Source organism: Buteo buteo, chromosome 4 (genome assembly GCF_964188355.1).
Source record: "Buteo buteo chromosome 4, bButBut1.hap1.1, whole genome shotgun sequence".
In the NCBI taxonomy this organism is placed as follows: Eukaryota; Metazoa; Chordata; class Aves; order Accipitriformes; family Accipitridae; genus Buteo; species Buteo buteo.
In genome coordinates, this window is record NC_134174.1 from 47,016,133 (window position 1) to 47,036,540 (window position 20,408).

At 46.9% G+C, this 20,408-nt stretch overlaps 1 protein-coding gene across 4 annotated transcripts; it reads left to right on the forward strand.

Moving 5' to 3' along the window:
• Positions 1-941: 941 nt before the first annotated feature.
• Positions 942-6,782, forward strand: LOC142030640 (cytochrome P450 2C9-like). Of its 4 annotated transcripts, none has more exons than XM_075026911.1 (9): positions 942-1,121; positions 1,463-1,625; positions 2,109-2,258; positions 2,567-2,736; positions 3,130-3,297; positions 3,822-3,963; positions 4,383-4,570; positions 5,770-5,911; positions 6,601-6,782. In XM_075026911.1, exons 1-9 carry the CDS (start codon positions 942-944, stop codon positions 6,780-6,782), a joined length of 1,485 nt encoding a protein of 494 aa, XP_074883012.1. The 4 variants fall into 4 exon arrangements, with proteins under 4 accessions (XP_074883012.1, XP_074883011.1, XP_074883013.1 ...); XM_075026910.1 differs by having other exon boundaries at positions 2,567-2,727; positions 3,121-3,297; XM_075026912.1 differs by lacking the exon at positions 3,130-3,297 and having other exon boundaries at positions 2,567-2,727.
• Positions 6,783-20,408: the final 13,626 nt, after the last annotated feature.

The window sequence follows — 20,408 nt, forward strand, 5'->3', positions numbered from 1 at the left end:
ATCAACAAAACAGGACTTGTGCATGCCAGCTTCCAGCAGTAGGTTAGGTGGGCTTCTTTGGTCATTGCATGTGCAAGGACTAGTTGCCAGGTTGCACTAACCTATACCCAGCCCCTCACAAGTGAAGCTCTGTCTCAGCTTGGGAAGCCATTCCCCAGATATCCTCTCAACTTCTTGATTTCTCTCTTCTCTACCTGCTTCTTTCACTCTTTCTCTCCTCTAGGAGACCTTGAAGAGGTCAGAGTCCCAAGGTCTAGGCCTCTTTTCTTATGTCTTTATCTTCTGTTTCCCAGCAAGTCCTTTCTTGTCTATTGTGATGCCTGGAAACATTTCTGTCCTTGCTAGATGAGTGTTTTATACTTTCCTCTCTTGTGAGGCCAGAGACCCCTAGGGAGAGAGACTGAAGCAATTGCTGTGCACTGAGGAGAACATGTCAGTATGTTCTTTGGCATATTTCACACAGCGTGAACTCCACTGATAATGTCAGGAAGACTTCAGGAAAAAGCAAGAACGGCTCACCCCACTGAGAGCTTGTACAATCAATACCAAAGAACAGAAAATCCAAATGGCACTGAAGTACTTGAAAGATGCTCTCGTGACAGTGAATTTTTGGGAGCGTCTCAGTAGAAGAGTGCGCCTCTAGTGTGATCTCTTTAACAATGAACTTTAGGTGAAACAAAACAAGTTTTATGACCACATTATAAATTTCTTAACCTCTGTTGGCCTCTGCAGTTGTTTGAGATAAGGTGTGTCTTCAATGGCCAATTAACACCAAGAGAAGTCCTAGTTTCATAACACAGGGCAGTCTAACAAGTGATTGACTGGTAATATTGACTAACTCAGCCACATGATCCAAAACTTTTTGTTGAGCTAACATAGCCCTTCAGTATATAAACTTGGGCTCCGGCAGCCAGTCACACCCTCCTGAGCCACAGAAGCAAATGGACTTCCTGGGAGCAGCCACTGTTGTCCTCCTGGTTTGCATTGCTTGCCTGCTATCCTTCACAGCATGGAGAGGGAGGTCTGGAAAGGGGAAGATGCCTCCAGGACCTGCTCCTCTTCCCATCCTAGGTAGTGTGCTGCAAGTGAAACCAAAGAACTTGGCTAAAACCCTCCAGAAGGTAAGGCTACTTTCTTCTTCTCATTTTCTTCTGCAGGCAAGAAATGTGTGGGACCTGTGCATTGGGACAACCTGTGGCCATAGCTTGATGAGTGGCAATCCCAGAGAAGCAGAAAAGTAATGGGGGTCTCAGCTGCTCCCCCTCACTGCTGTTGCCATTGTTGTCCAGGGTCTGATAGCTGGGAACCCTCTCCACAACCACATTTATCATGAGAGGACCAAATCTTGATGTTGCTGGTCTGTGAGGCTGCACTGCCCACAGTGGGATGCAGCAGCAAGGCCACTTTTCAACTCCTCCTCCCTATCTGCTCCATGGCCATGTTCTCTCTTGCATTTTGACAGCTCAGTGAAGAGTATGGACCAGTGTTCACAGTGCACTTGGGGTCTGACCCAGTGGTGGTGCTGCATGGACACGATGCAGTGAAAGAAGCCTTGGTTGATCGCGCGGATGAGTTTGCTGCCAGAGGACGCATGCCAATAGGAGACAGGGCTAACAATGGATTAGGTATGTTTGCTGATTGAGCTCCTTCTGAGGAGAAGGGAAGGGCTGAGGGTGCATTCGGCAGATTAGAGCTGGAGTGTACCATGCACGAGAGAAGACTGCGGGTAGTGGGTGGGTCCCACCTGGAGAAGGGAAGGCAGAGTGGGCTGTAATTGCTGGCTTCCACTCAAAGAGGGTAGCAGAGAAATGGAGCCAGATTCATCTCAGCGATGGGCAGTGAAAGGGCAAGCGGCAACAGTCACCAGCTGCAGCAAGGGAAATTATCTGCGGTTATGAGTAGTGAATTGTTCACAGGGAGGTTGGGTATGTGGTGGAGAAGGCCAAAAGCAGGCAGTTGGACTGCAGGACCTCTAGAGATTGCCTCCAAACCACACTATGACACTACCACATCAGTGCTCTCCCAGGGACAGGATTCACTGTCACTGTGAGCCTCAGTTCATCTCACACCCAGCACATCCAAGCCAGGTCTTCCCTCTTCCTCTGCAGGGATTGTTTTTAGCAACAACAAGGAGTGGTTACAAGTCCGGCGGTTTGCTCTCAGTACTCTGCGCAACTTTGGAATGGGGAAAAGGAGCATTGAAGAGAGGATCCAGGAGGAAACTGAGTACTTGCTGGAAGAGATCAACAAAACAAAGGGTATGGTTCACTTTTAATACAGCTTATGTTTGCAAAAAAAGGACTATATTAAGGAAGCCCATATCTTTAGCATAGAATTGAAGTTCCCATGTGTTTGGTCCATGCACCAGCTACCCCTCATTACAAAGCAGTAAACAATTCTGTAATCATGTACTATTCTTTCTGGAGGACCTTTCTGTGTTACTCAGAGACTGTGATCTGATATTTCCACTAACAATCAGAGCTCAGGTTACCCACAGCAGCCATAAGTAGCCACAGTTTGGGTTTGGGGGTTTTTTTTATGGTTTGTAACTTTTCTGAAATCACAGGAACACCTTTTGACCCAACCTTCATGCTGAGCTGTGCTGTCTCCAATGTCATATGCTCCATCATCTTTGGGAAACGGTACGACTATGAAGACAAGAAGTTCCTGGCCCTGATGAGCAACATGAACAACATCTTTGAGATGATCAACTCCCCATGGGGACAGGTACATTCAGTAGCCATATTGCAATGGCAACATTCCCCCAGGGGAGCAGGAGGCCTCCCTCCCAATGAAGTCCCATTTCAGTCTTCTAACTAGGACCCCATCAATGCTTTGCTGCACAGGAGGGTATTCATTCAAGAGCAAGAAGCACCCTCACCAATGGAGTTGGCTTTGCCAGCTAAGTGCAGCTTCCCCTTAGTCCTGAACACCCTTCTTCCCCACCTTTAAGGTTCCTACTACTACTAAGCAAGCTCCAACCACCCTGTCAGACTGCCCAGCCTCATAGCCCTTCTGCTTGGCTCACTTGAGAGTGTTGTGGCCTTCCTAGGCTTTTTGCTAATATCAAAGGATGGGGCAATGGCCATGCTAGGGACCTTCCTGTTTCTTTCCTTCCAGCTGTACCAGATGTTCTCAAAGATCCTGGATTACTTGCCTGGCCCACACAACAAAATATTCACAGAATTTGATGCTCTAAAAGCCTTTGTGTCAGAGGAGGTGAAGATGCACCAAGCCTCCCTAGATCCCAGCTCCCCCCAGGATTTCATCGACTGCTTCCTCAGAAAAATGCAGGAGGTAAGGAGACAGCATGCAGCCCCAGCGCATCTGCAAACATATCTACACTGAGCCCCTTCCCTCTCCTAAGAAACAGAGACATTGGGATGACCCCTTCCCAGGCGGCTGACCTGTGCAGTGGGAAGACACCAACAATACCCCAGATATTGCCTGTGCTAGAGCTTATAGCTCTGTGTCTGCACATTCAGCAGCCACCACCTGCAGCTGCTTGGACAGCCAGACCTTCATCTGCTCTCACCAAAACACAGGGACATTTGCAGTCTGGTCTTGCAGTTCTTTCACCAGAAAGCAGTTGGCACAGCAAGGGCAAACAGGCAGCTATGTACCACTCGGTGCACAGCTTGAAAGAAGGTTGCTCTGGGGTTCAGCTTACTGCACAAAGATAGCATTGCAATGTCCCAGATGGCTGCTGCACCTTAGCAGAGAAATGCAACAGCTCTAGGCAAAGAGGAAGGCCTAGGATGACACAAGAAAGGGCCACTTTTCTTAGCTCAGCCAGAGAAACAGCTCAGCCTTTTCCCTAGGAGAAAGAGCATCCCAATTCCAGTTTCCACATGAAGAACCTGATAACCAGCACCTTCGACTTGTTCATTACCGGAACTGAGACAATTAGCACCACTGTAAGATACGGGCTTCTGCTTCTTCTCAAATACCCGAAGATGCAAGGTACCAGTCTGTGACCTCTTCCTCTCTAGCTATTCCCCTGGGCTGGGCGTGTGTCTAACACCACATCCTTCTTCCAACTTTTCTCCTCTCTCTCATATTTTACCCAAAAGGGCAAGGTCCTTGCACCATCATTCCCCAGGGTGGCCGTTAGAGATCCCTCAGCTTCACTGGCATCATCATCAGCTGCACTCCCCTCACAGCCAGGGACTTGACTGTGTCCACATCTTTATTTCCCAGTTATACGCACATTAGCCAAGTCACCAGGAGGACATTCTTTGCATGGGCCACAGTGGAGCTATGTTCTAGTCAACACCAAAACCAACATCAATGCTCTTGTCATCTGTGGACAGCTTATGGAAACCTGTTTAGGTACATTTGATTTTATTTACCCATTTTATGGTTTGTGCCTTTCATGACAGAGAAAGTTCAAGAAGAGATTGACCAGGTAGTGGGACGATCACGAAGACCTTGTGTGGCTCATCAGACCCAGATGCCCTACACAGATGCAGTGGTCCATGAAATCCAGCGCTTCATCTCCCTCATCCCCATGGGTCTCCCTCACACTGTGACCAAAGACACCGGCTTCAGAGAGTACGTCATTCCCAAGGTTAGTGGGCAAGCTTCTTCAAGTTCAACAACAAGGTGGCAGCATGTTTGCTCTTAGGCTGTCAGTTACAAGCCAGAAGCTACAAATGCTGTGGCCTGACCTCATTGTCACCCAGCCCTTCATGAAGGTTTTATCCTCAGGCTCCTGTAGCTCACTTGCAATCCCTTGTTCCCATTCCATGGGCCGACTGGAACAGTAGCTCTGCCCAACACCTTTGCTCACTTGCTCTGCAGCTTTACCTATCTGCAGAAACACAGTGCGTCAACAAAAAAAACAGATCAGTGACTCCTCACACAAAAGGCAGCGAAGCCGTGGAACTGCTCACCACCATCCAGGAGAGCCTGTACATGTGCTTGGATGCAAAGTCAGTTGGTGGTTATTGAGCACAGAAAGCCCCTGAGCCACAAAGTACTTGAGGCTATGTTTGCATTCAAGGGAACAAGCAAAACCTGTTTGCTCTGTTCTCACACACTTCTTGAGGCAGTCACTGCTGGCCACTGCCAGAGGCAGGCTGATGGGCTAGAGCAACCCACGGCCTGGCCTGGCCCATGGCAGTGATGCTCATGTTACATCCTGTCTTCTAGGTGACCGTGTACAGCAGGGGAACAGCAGCACACAGGCTGTTGGCGTTTTGATTTTCAGCTGCCTCTGTAAAATCAAAAGGCAGGACCCAGAGAACTGCTCAGCTTCCAGCAGAGGGCTCTTGTGTCATCACTGCTGGATTATTTATCCCACCCCCACATCAATGGCTGGTCAGGAAGAGGGAAGGAAGAGGATTGTGGCAGGAGAAATTTGCCAGGAGAGGGGAAGAGAGCTTCACTTCCACAACTTTGTGTGCTTTCGCTTTTGGGGGCTCACAGAAAAGAAGGAACGTAGTGCATCTACAAGTTCATTATTGTGAAACACTACGAAAGAGAAAGAATTAGGTGGGGTGTCCCCAGATGACCTGAGCAAGGTGAGGATAAATGGTCTGAAAGTGAGAGGGAGCATTCAGGAAAAGCAGCCAACGACTGTCCCTGCTGTGACATCTAGCAAGGTCTCCCTAAAGCTGCCTCCCCAGCGGAAGGGTCCCCAAAGGCAAACAAAAGGCACTGGTAGGGCTGTGCTAGGAAGTTCAGTCTTAACCTGGCAGGCAGTCGGATTAAGTGATCTAACTTGTCTCCGCTTCATGTTGTGCTCTTCTTCTTGTGTTACCTCAGGGCACCACAGTCTTTCCCATCCTCAGTTCTGTCCTCCATGACAGTAAAGAGTTTCCAAACCCAAATGAGTTCAACCCTGGACATTTCTTGAATGACAACGGCACCTTTAGGAAGAGTGAGTTCTTCATGCCCTTCTCAGCAGGTAAAGCACAGGCTTTCCCTCTGTTGATGTCCTCCTCTGGTGACCACCCTGCCCTTCCCTATAGCACACTCTCCCTCTTCCCAGCATGGTCCCCCTGGTGCTTCCTTGGGACTCACTGCTCTCTGGATAACTCCTCCCTGCTGCTCCCTTCCCCAGCTGCATCTCCCATCTTGTTCAGGCCTGGTGGCTTCTCAGACCTCCTACTAGGAGTTGCCAATGTAACGACATGAATGGGACCCACTGACACTTTCTAAAATACCTGTCACCTTCCTATACAACCACCAGAGTCATCCTTAACCAACCTGTCTTTCTGTGGTAGCTCGGCTTTTCCCCAGCACCTCTTAAGTACCTCTCAGGCTGCATGCAACCACTCACCTACCAATAGCTCCAACCCTCTGCTTTCTCACCCGTGCTTTATGTCACCTTGCTCTCTCTCATCTTGCCTCCTGTGATGCCTCCTCCATGTTTAAGACTTCTACTCCTGTTCTTCCTCCGCACACCCAGCCAAACTGCTAAGGGTCTTTTTCTCCAACAAACTCTTCTCTTGCAAATGTCCTTAGTAATCCTGACAGTCATCTCACTGCTGTGGCTGTATCCCGTAAATAAAGCTGTGCAACACATCTGCTTAGTACAAACTCTAGTCTACTCAGCAACACCTGTTGAGTGCTATTTGCTGTTTTCACTTCCAGGGAAGCGAATATGCCCTGGAGAGGGCCTGGCACGCATGGAGATATTCTTACTCATAACCACCATCCTGCAGAACTTTACCTTGAAGCCTGTTGTCGATCCCCCGGAACTCAACATAACCCCAACACTGAGTGGGACAGGCAACGTACCTCCTGCCTACCAGCTCTGTGCTCTCCCCCGCTGAAAAGCACAAAACCTCTCTCCACGGTATCCTGAGCCTGGCTACTCCTTTACATCTCCCTTACGAAAACCAACAGCAGAAGCATTGGCTCACCTTTGCAAGGCCTCCAGGAAGGCAACCCAAACACAGAGTAGATACATGCACAGAGTAGACACCTTCAAAGCCTCCCAGAACTGCCCCACTACATTGCAAGGAGGCCTTGGGTGACATTGCAGCCTGTGCACTGACGCTCTGTCCACAGGTTCATTGAGCGCAGTGACTGCATCAAACAGCTGATTTTCTCATAAACATGGCTCGCATGGCTGCCCCTGACCTGCTTCTCCCACAGCATGTGTTCCACCAACGGCAGTATGCTTTGCAGATGGATAGCGCTGCTTGTGTGTATGTTAATGACCCAGTAAAGAAAAATCTGTTTATGAGGATTTGAGCCATTATTTTCTTTGGGTTTGGGCAGCGCCCACATCTGCTGTTCCACTGTGGAGTAGGTCCACAGTACCTGTGGCCAGCGCCCTGTGGGAAGGGCCCCCACTGCTGCTGGGCCTGTGGCTGGCTGCAGCACACTACCAGTGAGGAATCTCATGGTGTGGGATGGGAAGGGGGTCCTGCAGCCTGGGGGCTATCAGCAGCTCTATCTGCCATTCTTGGGGCTGCCAGTCCTGCTGCCCACAGCCAGCCAAAGTATAGCTGCAGCATCCCTTGTAGAGGAGAACACTCCCCCCCCCCAGTTCAGAGGCTGAAGTTCCAGCTGCCTTCATCCCCTCAATGGGACTTTTGGCTGCTCCTGGGGGCTCCTCTCATTTCTCAGGCACACTATGCCCCAGCCTTTCCACAAACTGGGAGCACCTTCCCTATGGCTCCTCTCTGTCCTCCTCCCACCATCTCCCCGAGGCCTACTGCTCTCCTTGAGTCATTTGGAGCACAACCCCACCTGTCACTGTGGCCTCTCGGCACCCCCACACGAATCAAGATGGGGCTGCTGCGGCCTCCTGCCTGAATCACACTCCCAGCCCACCTCCCAGCTGAAATGCCAAGGTACAGAAGAGAGAACAGCGTGAGAGAGAGGCTATTGTGGGTAAGGAACAGCCGAGAACGAAGGGGAGTTGCCATCACAGGGGCTAAGTTCTGCAGCTGGAGTTGCATTCTCCTTCCAGTTTTCTTGGGCATATCACTTCATCTCACTTATAGTCTGGACTACTCCTGCCAAATGAAAAGAGGAGTGCATGCTTGTCTTTGCAGGCTGTTGCAAGAAGTACACTCAGGCACCTGAGTGATGAGGACTCCAGCCAACTCTCTGGCTGCTCTTATCTACTATCAGTATCACTGCAAGGATTTAGATGTTATTTATTAAAATGACAGATGTTATTTATTAAAATTTATTAGGAGGACAGCAAAACCATGCCTCCCAGAGAGCTTGGGTACTCCAGGAGAATCTCATTTTGCTTCCACATCTCAGAGGCATCATTGCAAAAGTCCTTTCCCCATTCAAAGTCTCTGTCCTGTCCTCCATAGAATTTCATGTATGCAGAAAAAAAACACTCTATTGATCATAAACTGCAATCGTGTGACCGCTGGTGTCCAGGAAAAGGATTGTGTCTGTTATTTCTGGTCCCAGCCACTATTTGGTGCTTTTCTTTCAGTGATAGGGTGGATGGTTTTCATAAATGGATTCTACCAAAGGTGGCTCTCTTCTGGGCTTCTTTGTGGGCTTTGCTTGTGTTTGGATGTCTGGTTTGCAGTGGTTGTCTTGATCTTCTTTTACATAGATATTTGTTGTGCCCTGCATCATGGCCATATAAGAGTCCTAGAGGCAAAATACAATCTCTGTGATGGTTGTCACAAGGTACTTAGAGACCTTGTGAGCACTGCAGAGAATACAGTATGCAAGAATTCATGCCTCTCTCTGGAAATGTTTGGCAGTATTTTGAAGAAAATGTCATATTTGCTCACATCTCAGGTTCATCTTTCCTTCTCCCTCCATTTTTCCCCATGCAGGATGCAGCTCTAATGCCTGTGTAATCTCAAGCAATGGCAAACCATTGCTGGCCTTTCATCTGGGATTGCATCAAATAGACAGACATGCAACCAGAAACAGGAATCATGTAGGAGTCCCAGGCAATCATGGGAAGAGAGCTTACCATGAGCTCTCTATTAGTCTAGGGCTACCCTTAAAGCCAGTACTGCATTTAGTAACTCACTCAGCAGCATGTGTGCTCTGTTGAGAATCAGTTAATAGATGACTGACGTCTGGAGGTCTGGGATGATTCATATTCATGTTCTTCCTGCCCATCAGGATGCTGATTTGTCTGAAGCAATGAACAGAACAGTGACAAACAACATCTACCTACAATTCACAAACAGCTACATAAGCAGCACAGGGCAGTGAGAAAATGTTCTGTTACTAAAGAGCTCCAGAACTCAGGACATACTCAGGGGATAAATAACCACACAGGGGATAATATTGGGGAAAGTATCCAACATATCCTAAGCTGGATGCCAAAACACTCTTTCATTTGGAACAATCACAGGCTCCACTTGATGGCTGCCCATGAGAATGAGCTTGCAGAGGGGAAACCTCAATGCCTGAGTGTTGCCTTTACAAGAACATGCAAAATCTGTCTGGTCTTTTAACACAGGGGAAAACCCTCACTTTCACATTTACACACAGGGAAAAAAAAAAAAGATAAAAAAAAGATTACATTAACCAACAACAACTATGGGGAAATCATCTCCCTCAGTACTGTTACACCCTTCTTTCTGAAGTAAGGAAACATAAAGATCTATGCAAGAACTAGAGCTGGTTAAAAAAATCTGTAAAGTGGCAGGGGAAGGAAAGGGCCCTTTTAGGTAGAACTGTCAATGTTGGGCTGCCAGTGTGCTTCATGGCTTTCTTCCTCCATGGGCAGGTGGACTATCTCCTTGGTGATGTGGGTGCTTTTTTCACCCCAGAGGAAATAAGCATGGTGCTACAGAAATCCCTGACTGCTCCAGCAGTGAGGAAGTAGGCAAGGTGCAAAGACTCACCCACCCCATGGGCTGGAACACAGAAAAAAAGGTGAACAAGCTATACATACTATGAAACACCTTGGAGCATTTCAGAAGCTAAGTAACATCATTTTGGAGTGAGAGGATCCCTACATGAATGATTTCCTGTAGGAAATGACAGAGAAATCCCCTGAAGAACAGTGGTGACAGATTTTTTTTTTTTTTTAATTCCCTGCTAGTTAACAGATCATTTGGAGGTGCCCCTTCAGTATTTCCATATGAACTTGCAACTCCTAAGCTGAGGTCCAGCCTTTGAGAGACAGAGCAGAGACAGTCTGAGTGTCTAGGGATGTGCTGAATCAGGTTTCTGATGTGGAGGCCTAGGCTTGGAAATAGCAAGGCACCCAGGGGATGGAAGGTAGTCACCTGATTCCAGCTGTAGTTCTTCCACTGGAGAACACAGACCACCGCCAAGACAACTGTAAGGACCAAGGCCAGGAAGCTGGGAATCCCTGCAGCTACTCCAACCACCCAGGGCTCATACTAACTCACAAAGACAGACAGTCAGGTCAAATGCAGTGTGATCCTTTAACTCTGTGCTTAGTAGCTGAGTGAGTGGCTACCATACAACAGCAAGAAAAGCCAATGTGAGGAACAAAACTGCAGCCCTGGATCAAAACAGTAGCGTCCAGCCAAGCTGTACTGCACACTGAGATGGACAGGGGAAGCAGAGATTTAATTTCAGAGGGAAAACGTTCCACATAATCAAATGGATTAAGTAATGAAGCAAACTCTTACCCCAGAAGAACAATCTGGCTGGATAGTTGTGCTTCCAGATGTATGTGCAGAAGTCTAGAAATAAGATGGTTATAGAACACTTGCAAAAACATGTTTCATACAAAACAAGCAAGGAGAGAGGCTAAGTGAGCAGTTGCAAGACTTCAACAACAGCATATGTTTGGTAACACATGGAGCACCAGCTGCACCCTGAGGTCATGGCCTGCACTTGCCAGTCATAAGCAAGAAACTAAACTCTGGTTCTTCCAACAATGGCTCTGACTGAATGGAAGAAATATATGTTTTTCCTCAAAAAGGGGCTAGAGGCTGGAAAAAAGTGTACACGAGATAAGCACATATATATGCCAGAGAAAGCTGGATTCAGAAGGAAGAGCAGCACAAAGGGGAGCAGGAAGCCCCAAGAAAAGATGTGCTTTTGCAACAGTCTGTTCTCTGTCCTTGCCATGATGTTGGAGGCAGCTGCCTGTGCAGCCTTGCCTGGAGAATCAGTTGGTGCCTTGACTCACAGATGCCAGGCATGCAGCGCAGGACACCAGCAAACCTAGTGTACCCCAAACCAAAACCATCTGGCTTTTTCTAGCCATTGCAAATGTCACACCCAGCTCCAAATAACAAGGCAGCTCCAGCAAGGAGAAAGTCCATCACACAGGCAATGATGATGGCAGGCGCCTTACTTGTTATCCCCTCTGCCAGGCTGACTGACCATCTCAAACTAACACTGCTCCAGCTGAGAGCCACAGGACCCAGCATCCATCCTCAACAGTCATGGGGAGCAGCCTCAAGAGCTCTACACACCTCCTCAAAGGCCACGGGTCAGCCAGGTCTCCTCTGGCTCCCACAGCTAACAGATGCTCTGTTTAGTCAAGAACAACCATGATCAATACTTGCATCTACATCCACCTTTCAGTAGCTCAGTAGCCAGAAAAATTGCCCTTCCCCATTCTACGGCTGGTTGTGGCTGGACTGATTGTCCTCAATGCCTGTAACTCAGCAGTCAAATGCTATTGAACCCTGGCTGGGAAGATGCAAAACCAGAAAGGGTCTGTGTATCAGAACAGAGATTACATTTCATGCATCGCAAGCAGCAAGGTAGGATTAGAAAGCCCAGATCTTTGCATGCCCACACCTTTTTGTGGGAAGAGAGAGGAACCCCATGTCTTTTAGCAAAGAATTAGCAGTAGCACGTATCTTAATTTTGTGCCAGGACATGGAAAGGACCCCGTGGTAACTGCTGCAATGGCTAATGGCCTACTCCCCTTGTCACCCCCTCTCTCACTGGGAGAGAACAGAAATGAAATCTGAAACGACATTCATGTTCCCTTTGGTGAAAGGAGCAGGAAGAAAGTTTAGCTGCATTACAGGCTTAGCAAACTCACCTCTTGCTGGATTTGCTCATTGCTAAATAAACAGGAAAACAGGCACAAGCGTGGGAATCTGGGTACTTTAGGGATCTCACCTGTCCTTACTGCTACAATATAATGTCATTGGCATTAGGACAGTCTGTCAAAGAAGATCCCCATCAGCACCCACCCATAAAAGCAGCAATTTCTTTTCCAGAGCCACCCCCCAACAGCTCCTATGGGTAAAATGATGGTGAGTAGTCAGTTGATCTTCATCCTATGCAGTGTACTTACTGAATTTACAGTTGTGTTGTAAAATGCTGAGAAAGACATTGTCTCCTGCAGAGAAATAAAAAAAAAAAAAAAAAGAAAAAAACCAGAACCGAGTATTAGCAATTGGGAGATGCCCCCGGTCAGGTGTGGGAGCAGGGAGGGGTGCTTCTGAAGTGACTGGAAATGATGACATGAGAACATATTCATTTGAGCTGAACAGGGAAAGCATGCTAGTTACTCCAGAGAGAACAAAAACCATGCCATGCTATTGAAGAACGTGGTATGAGGAAGCATGAAATGGTTCGCCTGAACTGTTGATACCATGCAGGGCCTCTGAGCAGTCAGGGCATTATCATTTAATGTATTTACCCTGACAGCTTCCCAGTGAGAAAGGGTAATGCTGTTTAACCCCACTATGGCTTGGGAGATGAAGTACAGTGGTAGCTTGTCTTGTAAAACAGCAAGAACTTGCACCTGCAGCCTTATAGCCCCAAGCTAATCACATGTGCCTGCTCCTGTTGATTCAAGGACAGCTGAAAATGATAGAAACACATTAACTCCTTCCTGACTAAATTGTTTCCACACATAGGAAGGGAGGTATTCAGAACAGTCTCTGCTAGATGTGCTGTCTGTCAGCTGGGATATAGAGACTGCCATCCAGGAGGAACGCAGAAGGAGGCTTGGAGACAGTTGAAAGCTGCTCTTAACCTCTTTTGCTGGTGCGGCTTTACTGCTGGAAGCAATACTGGGTCCATTACATAGTGAGCTCTGTGTGCAGCTGGGGCTGCCTGTAGGGATTGGTGCTAGTGACAGTGTTGGGAATAGTACTACAGAGGCTTCAGAGGTAGGTTATCAGGACAAGCAGTGCAGGAACCTCTCCTCTTCTATAATCCAGGGGCAAGTAGTATGCACATCTGTATGTGCTCTTTCAAGACACTTAGATTCAGTGTTACTCCTGAACACCCACCCATCCCAGAAACATATAAGAATTAAATAAACTGGAGTGAAAGAGCAAAGCTGCTGAGGTCTCCCTTGGAACTGCAACTCTGGTGCTCTAGAAGGTGACAGGAAAAGGCTGAAAGAGCTTCGCTTTGCATCCACAAAAAGCCAGTAGAGAGGGATCTGGTTGCAAGTTGCCCTTTTTCTGACTGCAGGAAGTTCTGCTACCATGCACTGAGGAGGGCCTGGTTACTTCAGAACAAGGAGGTCAGTGCAGTGAAAGCTTGCCAATAAAAGTCTGGATACTGCAGGTTATGGAGAAGGAAGGTTCAAAATGCAAGCAAGCTGTGAGAGATTTGGCTCAGTCTAAGTCCTGCAGTCTAGGAGTGGGGCACATCACTGCGTGTTGAGGACCATAATCCAAGCAAAGTCAAAGAGGGGATGAGATTATTGAAAGATCCAGAATTCATCCTCCCATTACAGACACCAGCCAGAGGCTTGTTGAGAAGCATGGCCTTTATACGCAAGCCGTGGACATTGTACTAGAAGTATAACCTTTGAACAGCTTAGCCTATGAGACTGCAGATGTCGGGAAATGCCTCTTGAGCATGCAGACACAGCTAGCAATCGGTCACCAAGTGAAAAGGATCTCTTTCAAACTTCTCAGAGGTGCATGTATTGCTGCACCCAGGCTGTCAGCTGGGAATGAAGTACAGCAGAGACATTTCTCACCCAGATTTTCTACTGTGTCTTCCTTGAACTTACTCACTGAAACGCACCTTTGTGAACAGCTGACCTGTTAATGCTTCAGCTTGGATTTTCATGCCTGCCTCTTGTCTGAACCTGTAAATTTATTTTATTTCCCTCTTCTTGGTTAAAGACAGTGCACTTAATGGACACCATTATCATTTCTAGGACTGTGCATACAAGCTAAATGAAAGATTGAATAGAAGGAGCCACATAAATAACATATTTAAATATGGTCACCTTTCTCTGCTCAAGTTATTTGTGAAACTATGTTTGTGTGTGCAGCTGACTATTTACAAATTTAAGTTCCCAGCTAGGAACAGGTCTGTTACTCACAATAACCTGATTGGCGCCCTTGATTTGAGTAGAAATGTTTTTCCTAGGTTATTCAATCACAGTTCCAGACCAGGGTTAAATACTTAGTTTCTTAAGGTGGGACACTAGCACACAGACCATATAGGTAAGTCCTTATTTAAAGGAAAAGCCTGTTTCTGCACTGAAATCTCTAACAGGTGACTTGCAGGGCACTGGGCATTTGTGCTCTCCTTTGACTGCCTTTAATTACAAAATGCAGGATTTTTGGAAATGGAAGTGTCTAACCTGCTCGCAAACAAATACAGAAAGCCATAGCAAGACACTGAGAAACAGGCTGTTTCTCTCAATTGTACAATGGTTTAAAGCCATTGTGTCAAGTGACTTGCAAAAATGGATCAGCTTGCAAGTTTGTATGCTAGCCATGTCAGGAGAGATAGGTCAGGTCCTTTACATGAAAATTACTGTTGACTTCCAATTTATTTACTTCAAAAAAGAAAGAAGAGGACACTTCTAATCTTCCTGATTAAAACTCCTGACCATTGCTCTGAAATTTCAAAATGTAAAGTGAAAGTAATTCAATATTGTGATATCTTTCTATGCCTGCAGTGCTCCTGCTTTTGCTAACAGATTGCCCTGACTACTCCAAAGTAATGTTTACAGAGCTCCGAGTATCAGTGACCCCGATGTGAGTCAGGTAGGTTTCCTGGCAGCACTAACTACAGCTTCTACTGTCTACCAAGAGCATCTCTTGGGTGAGAGAAAGCCTTATACTGCAGCTGAGGCAAAAGATAAACATTGCAACCTTTCCCTCTCCTTTTTTGCCACTCCGTAACTCATAGCATCCTGCTGACCTGGAAACAGAAGGAAAGACCACAAGGAGACAGGCCTCTTCCCCAACCAAAATCAGCATCATTAGGCCCCTGCAGCTCCATACAGAGAGCTTTTCACTGAAGACAACAGAGGGGAGATGGATGACTGCAGTTAACACACATCCAGCGATCAGATGCTCTGGATTTACTTCTCAGATTTACCACAGATGCTTCCACCTCTCAGCATCAACTCTCCAACACATGGCTAATACTCCTTTTCTGCTAGCTGTTCTCACACTTGCTCAAACTGTGATTGCTCGTGGGCAGCGACCATCTCCTCTTCTGTGCCTATACAGCTCCTGGGGTAACACCTGGCCAACTCTTGGATGGGGCCAGCACCAGCTATGTGCCATTCACTGGGTAAGGCTGTAGAAGAGAGAGAAAGGGAGATCCCAAGGGGACCAATATGGGGAAGTAAAAGAAGATCAACAGAGGTTAGAGAGACCAAAGCCACTAATGTATTATTTCTGTTTGTATGCTGTTAACAAATAACTTTGTGCTGCACTCCCCTAGCTCTGCTGTCAATCCAAGATCCTTTGAGAGCATGTTTTCAGTGAATACTCATGGAATTAATTCATTATTACATTTCAGAGGAGAACATTGCTTTAGCCTCAGAGCCAGCTAGCTGCTGGGAGGAAGGAAGTTTCGTGCTCCGCTACTCTCACCTGGCCATTTCTAAACAGACAGGGTGCATTTCAGCAAGTCCCATCTCGCAGGACAGAAAATCTCCTCAAGAAGGGTCCATTGCATAACCCAGGGCACAATCCAGGACAGAAAAACTGGGGCAGATGCTAAAATCCAAGCAGATGTCTGAAGCTGTTGGTTGCACCGTAAGAAAATGCAGAGCTAATGAAGGGGCCAGCTTGATTGATCTGGTTGGGGCAGAGAATGGGAGGGTTAAACACTTCCAGGGAGTTTTTCATCCAACAGCTAAGCACTCCTGTGGCCTCACCTCTCCTGCACTCTGACCGCCCCCGCTGCTTCCATCCAAACAAGACCCAACTGACTTGACAGGATGACACCGACTCGACAGAATTACTCCCACTCACCTTTTCACTCTTCTCCCTGAGAAATCCCTGCATGTGTTAACAGCGTACTGCCCGATGCCAGGGTTAGCACTCCTTTTAAGATGAGTTTCTCTTCCTGCTAAAAACTGAACTGCAGACCTGCAAAGAGGAAGAGACGATGGCATTTCTCTCGGGCTGACTCAGACAACCTGGCTGGGTCCCAGCACACCTGATAGAGCCAGGTCCCGGCGCTGAAGAGACTCCGCCTGTTCTCTGCCTGCCCCATAGCAAATAAAACTACAACTGGCTCCGAGAGCATGCTTAATATGTACCACAAGTCAGCCTGAGGTGAATCCTGCTTTTGCTTTCTAAGGCTCGCACCTCATCTGCCAGAGCACGTTTGCTGGAAACACCAGGACAAAGTGGAAGATTTCTGCTGGTTTAATGCTGAGACCAATGTGTCTGTCCGGTCTGAGGCATCGTTCTTTGTCTGAAGTGCACTGTACCACCGGGTACTCATGTTTTTAAAAGATGAAGAATCTCCTGGCAGACAATGGATATTCCCTTCAGCTTCTCACACATGGTGACTGGACTGTCCTTGGACACTTTCTGGAAAATGAAGTCCTGTTTCTAGAAATCAGCAGAGAAAATGAGGACTGGCCATGTCACACAGCACTGGTGGCAGGCAGGCAGTGTGGAAAGAGACATTAAGGGAACATGGTAGTTGAAGACCAGGGAAGATAGAAGCCTGCAAAAGATCTTTACACATACAACAGATAGACTGTGCACACAGTAAGGACTTATCTCACTGTAATTGCAAACATCTGTGTGTTTCTCTAACAGCTGTGACTTCATATTCCACCTCCTATTTCCTACCAGCTTCACTTGGGCTGCATAATTTCTAATATTTCCACATTGCTTTGGACTGTAACTCTCTATGTGACTGAAGGCTTTTGGCCCTGTTCTTGGAAATGATGTCCACCTGGTGACTTGACTGTTAGCCTCCAGGCTCATTCCAGGGTTATACTGTGCCATGATACTCTGGGTACAGGAGGACCTACATGGGGATGCTTATTCCTTAGTTCATCTCCATTGCTGCTTTGCCTTTGGGAACAGCTGGGAGGAAATTCAGTCACCACAAAGGTTTGAGTGGCTGTAATACACACCACAGGAAAAGTTCTGGGTGGTGCGACAAGTACAAACTGGGTATATGTTGGGGAAAGAACACAGACATGATCCTTAGCAAGCAGCGTAGACATCAAGCAGTGGACATAAGGAGAAGAAAAGCATTTTAGGTGCTGCCAAGCTACTGTTCATTTTGCTGCCACAGTAAGAATGTGGACCACGATTCTGCAGTAAGGAACATCTGCCTCAGGCTCATCCTGCTGTCCTTTGCACAGGACTTTCATGTCCCAGGATCTTTGGGACCTGCTGCTGAAGGCCATACCCTGTAGTGTAGTAAATGAGCCTCCTCTTTTGAAGTCTACTTAGGGACTAATTTCCAGATCCCTAATGCTTACTGCTGCAGATCTGCATCTCAGCCCACTAAAGCATGAGCGCAGAACATGAAACACAATGATGTAGCCCTTTGGCTGACCAACTTGTTCCTCTGCCCACTTCCTAAATGCCCTCTTGATTGTAAAAGCCAAGACAAAGCTAAAGGCTCAAGGGAAATTTGCTTCCTGCAGAGAGTAAATCCCACCTGGTATTAGCTGTAGACACAAACAACAGTTGGCAGAACAAGGGACATATTAAGAAATTTCCTCCTGTTGAGGAAGTGGTACATGCATGCATACAACAGAATGTGCAACTGAATCCACAGTCTTTAATGAATGCACAGACTTGTTCTGGGCACAGATACATTTGTGATTGCCCCCACACCCTCCTCTCCTTCTCCTCTTAAAAAATTATTTTAGTTAGCTAAATGTAAATCCACACAAAGACCAGAATACATATACATACCTTAGAGGATCTGACATTTTTTTCCTTTTCTTAAGAAACTTTCACACATTTAGAATTATTGACTGTTAAGCCCAGTCAGTACAGCAGAAATATTCTACATAGATCATTGGTTGAAATGCACAGTACAACAGTTGTGAGCACACTGTCACAAGAGACACCTGCATGAATGCTAACAAGTGTAGTAGATCCGTCAAACCACATTGCAAGCATCTGCAATGAACAAGCCGGGGGAAGATGGGAAATTACCAGAACATGGAACAAAGATGTTAAAGTACACGGGAAGCTCCTACAGTCACTTCTCTCCAGAGTCATTGCTCCCATTAGAAAGCCAGGAAACCTGAACTGCTGCTTGCCACCTGAAACTTTCCTTCCATTTCACAGGAATCAGTGTCACACTGTTATTTCCAGACCTGAGTCACTGTGATTTTGCTTGAATGGGGGCAAGGAAGAGAAGGACAAACACAGACCCCATCTAGCAGAGCTCATTTCCCCAGACCTGCATGGTCAAACAGCTTGAGATCAGAGGTCTTGCCTGTAAAAAGGCCACACAATTTGAGAAGAGGAACAAAGCAGAGCTAAAAAAAAAAACAGAAATAACATGGTTTTATACAGCCTGCAATAAAGCTATCGTCAATGGTACAGTATTGTTCACATGACACTTATTAAGGCTTTGACTACTGGTCTTCTACATGCACAGTTTATATACATATAATCTTGTGTGTGTGTGTGTGTATAAATTACTTTATTTTTCTTGTTCTAAGCAAGAAAATATTTTCATGCATTTGCTTCTCCCAGTATTCACAATACTTGGACCACATTCTGTTCAAGGTCTTCTGGAGAGGGCTGGATCTTTTTCTTATCCGTCTGGAAATGCCCTCATCTCCAGGAATGCCATTTGTGCCTGACAGTGGCACTGGCCCCACACTTCTCCACAGTCATACACCAGAGAGGAGGTATCACCCCGGAGCCTGACAGTACATTGGTTATGTAAACATAGTAATCCTTGGATTACAAATACTTTATTAAAGCTAACATACCTCAGCTTTTAGCTCATAGTTGCCCATGAGTGCCTTAATGAAATATTATTCAGAATAAAGTCTTTTTTTTCTTATCTTTTTTTTTTCTTCCCATATCAACAGCTCAATTACAGTGGTTCCCCTAAAAGCACAGTTTTCCCTACTTTTTCCCAAGGAAGTGCCAAGCTACTTGTTAATTCTGCAAGTCCATGGCTTGGTAGCTTCCACGTACATAAATAACTGCAACACAGAGCATGTCTAAGCCTTATAGCTCAAAGTGCTTAAGTCACCATCTTGCTTGCAACCCGCCATGAAGTTAAGAGACTGGGCCATGGGCCAGCGAGGAACGGGGAGGAAGCAGAGAACAGCAGAGCTCTCCCATTCCTAGTCCCATGCCTGGAGGTTGCACATGTTTGACAGGTTCCCAGAGCTCACCAGAGCTGACCTGTAGCATGACTTGTGTACCTCTGCCTCAGGGACGCCCTGACTATCTCTGTCCCAGTGTTTCCACTATGCTCCAGCTAGCTGATGTTGCAGAGCACTCCTTGATTGCAGTGGGGAGCCCTGAGAAGAGCAGCTCAGCTGTGAAAAGGAAGGGCTCACATTGAAGTGGTACTAAGGAAAGGAAGCAGTGTAAAGAAGGCTGAGAAAGCAAACATGGGTAGAGTGAGGAGGAGAGATTCCTTATTTAAGATAAGGTCTGGACTGCTGCCACAGCCCTCTGAGCTGCCTTGCCTGGTGGTGTAACTGAAGCATGCTGTCAGCACTCCAGTTGTTAAGCTTCGCCACCATTACACAGTCATGCCTTGCATCCCACCACAGCACCACCCGATCAAAGTACTCCCATTCAGCATATACCATGACAATTACTGCAAATCAGGCACTGGGGCCTTCTCATTCGCTGTGATCCAAGCAGCTAGCAGCCCTAAAGAGACTGTCCCTGTGCCCCTGCCTACCTTTCAACCCCCAATAACCAAGACAATAAACAGATGGGACAGAAGGAGTGATGGAGTCACAGCCATCTGGTTGTTCACTTATTGCACAGAGTATTTTGGGCTGGTAGGGGAGAGCGGGTGGCTCCCAAGGTATTTTGAGAAAATCCTACCAGGTGGCTGTCCACATCATCTGCTCCAGAAAATGTGTTCAGACAGCTCATGTGTACAGGATGCTTAGGAAATGTCACCTAGAAACAAGATACGCAAGAGATGAAGGCTCTTCTCAATTCAGTCTCAGTCTTCACTCAGCCCCATGGCAAGCTGTGCAAAATACAATGTTTATGCCCTGGCAGGTATGATTAGAAGACAATTTTTGGTCCTGGGTATGTTAACAAGAAAGGGTCATGCTAATAATTTCAGAGGCAAACCTTTGAGACTGGATTTAG

Excerpts from the sequence above, each read along its gene's own strand:
- LOC142030640 (XM_075026911.1), top strand. The coding sequence starts at position 942 with ATGGACTTCCTGGGAGCAGCCACTGTTGTCCTCCTGGTTTGCATTGCT. Across the intron at positions 2,259-2,566 it reads AGAGATCAACAAAACAAAGG|GAACACCTTTTGACCCAACC; the intron begins GTATGGTTCACT and ends CTGAAATCACAG. Across the intron at positions 4,571-5,769 it reads GAGAGTACGTCATTCCCAAG|GGCACCACAGTCTTTCCCAT; the intron begins GTTAGTGGGCAA and ends GTGTTACCTCAG.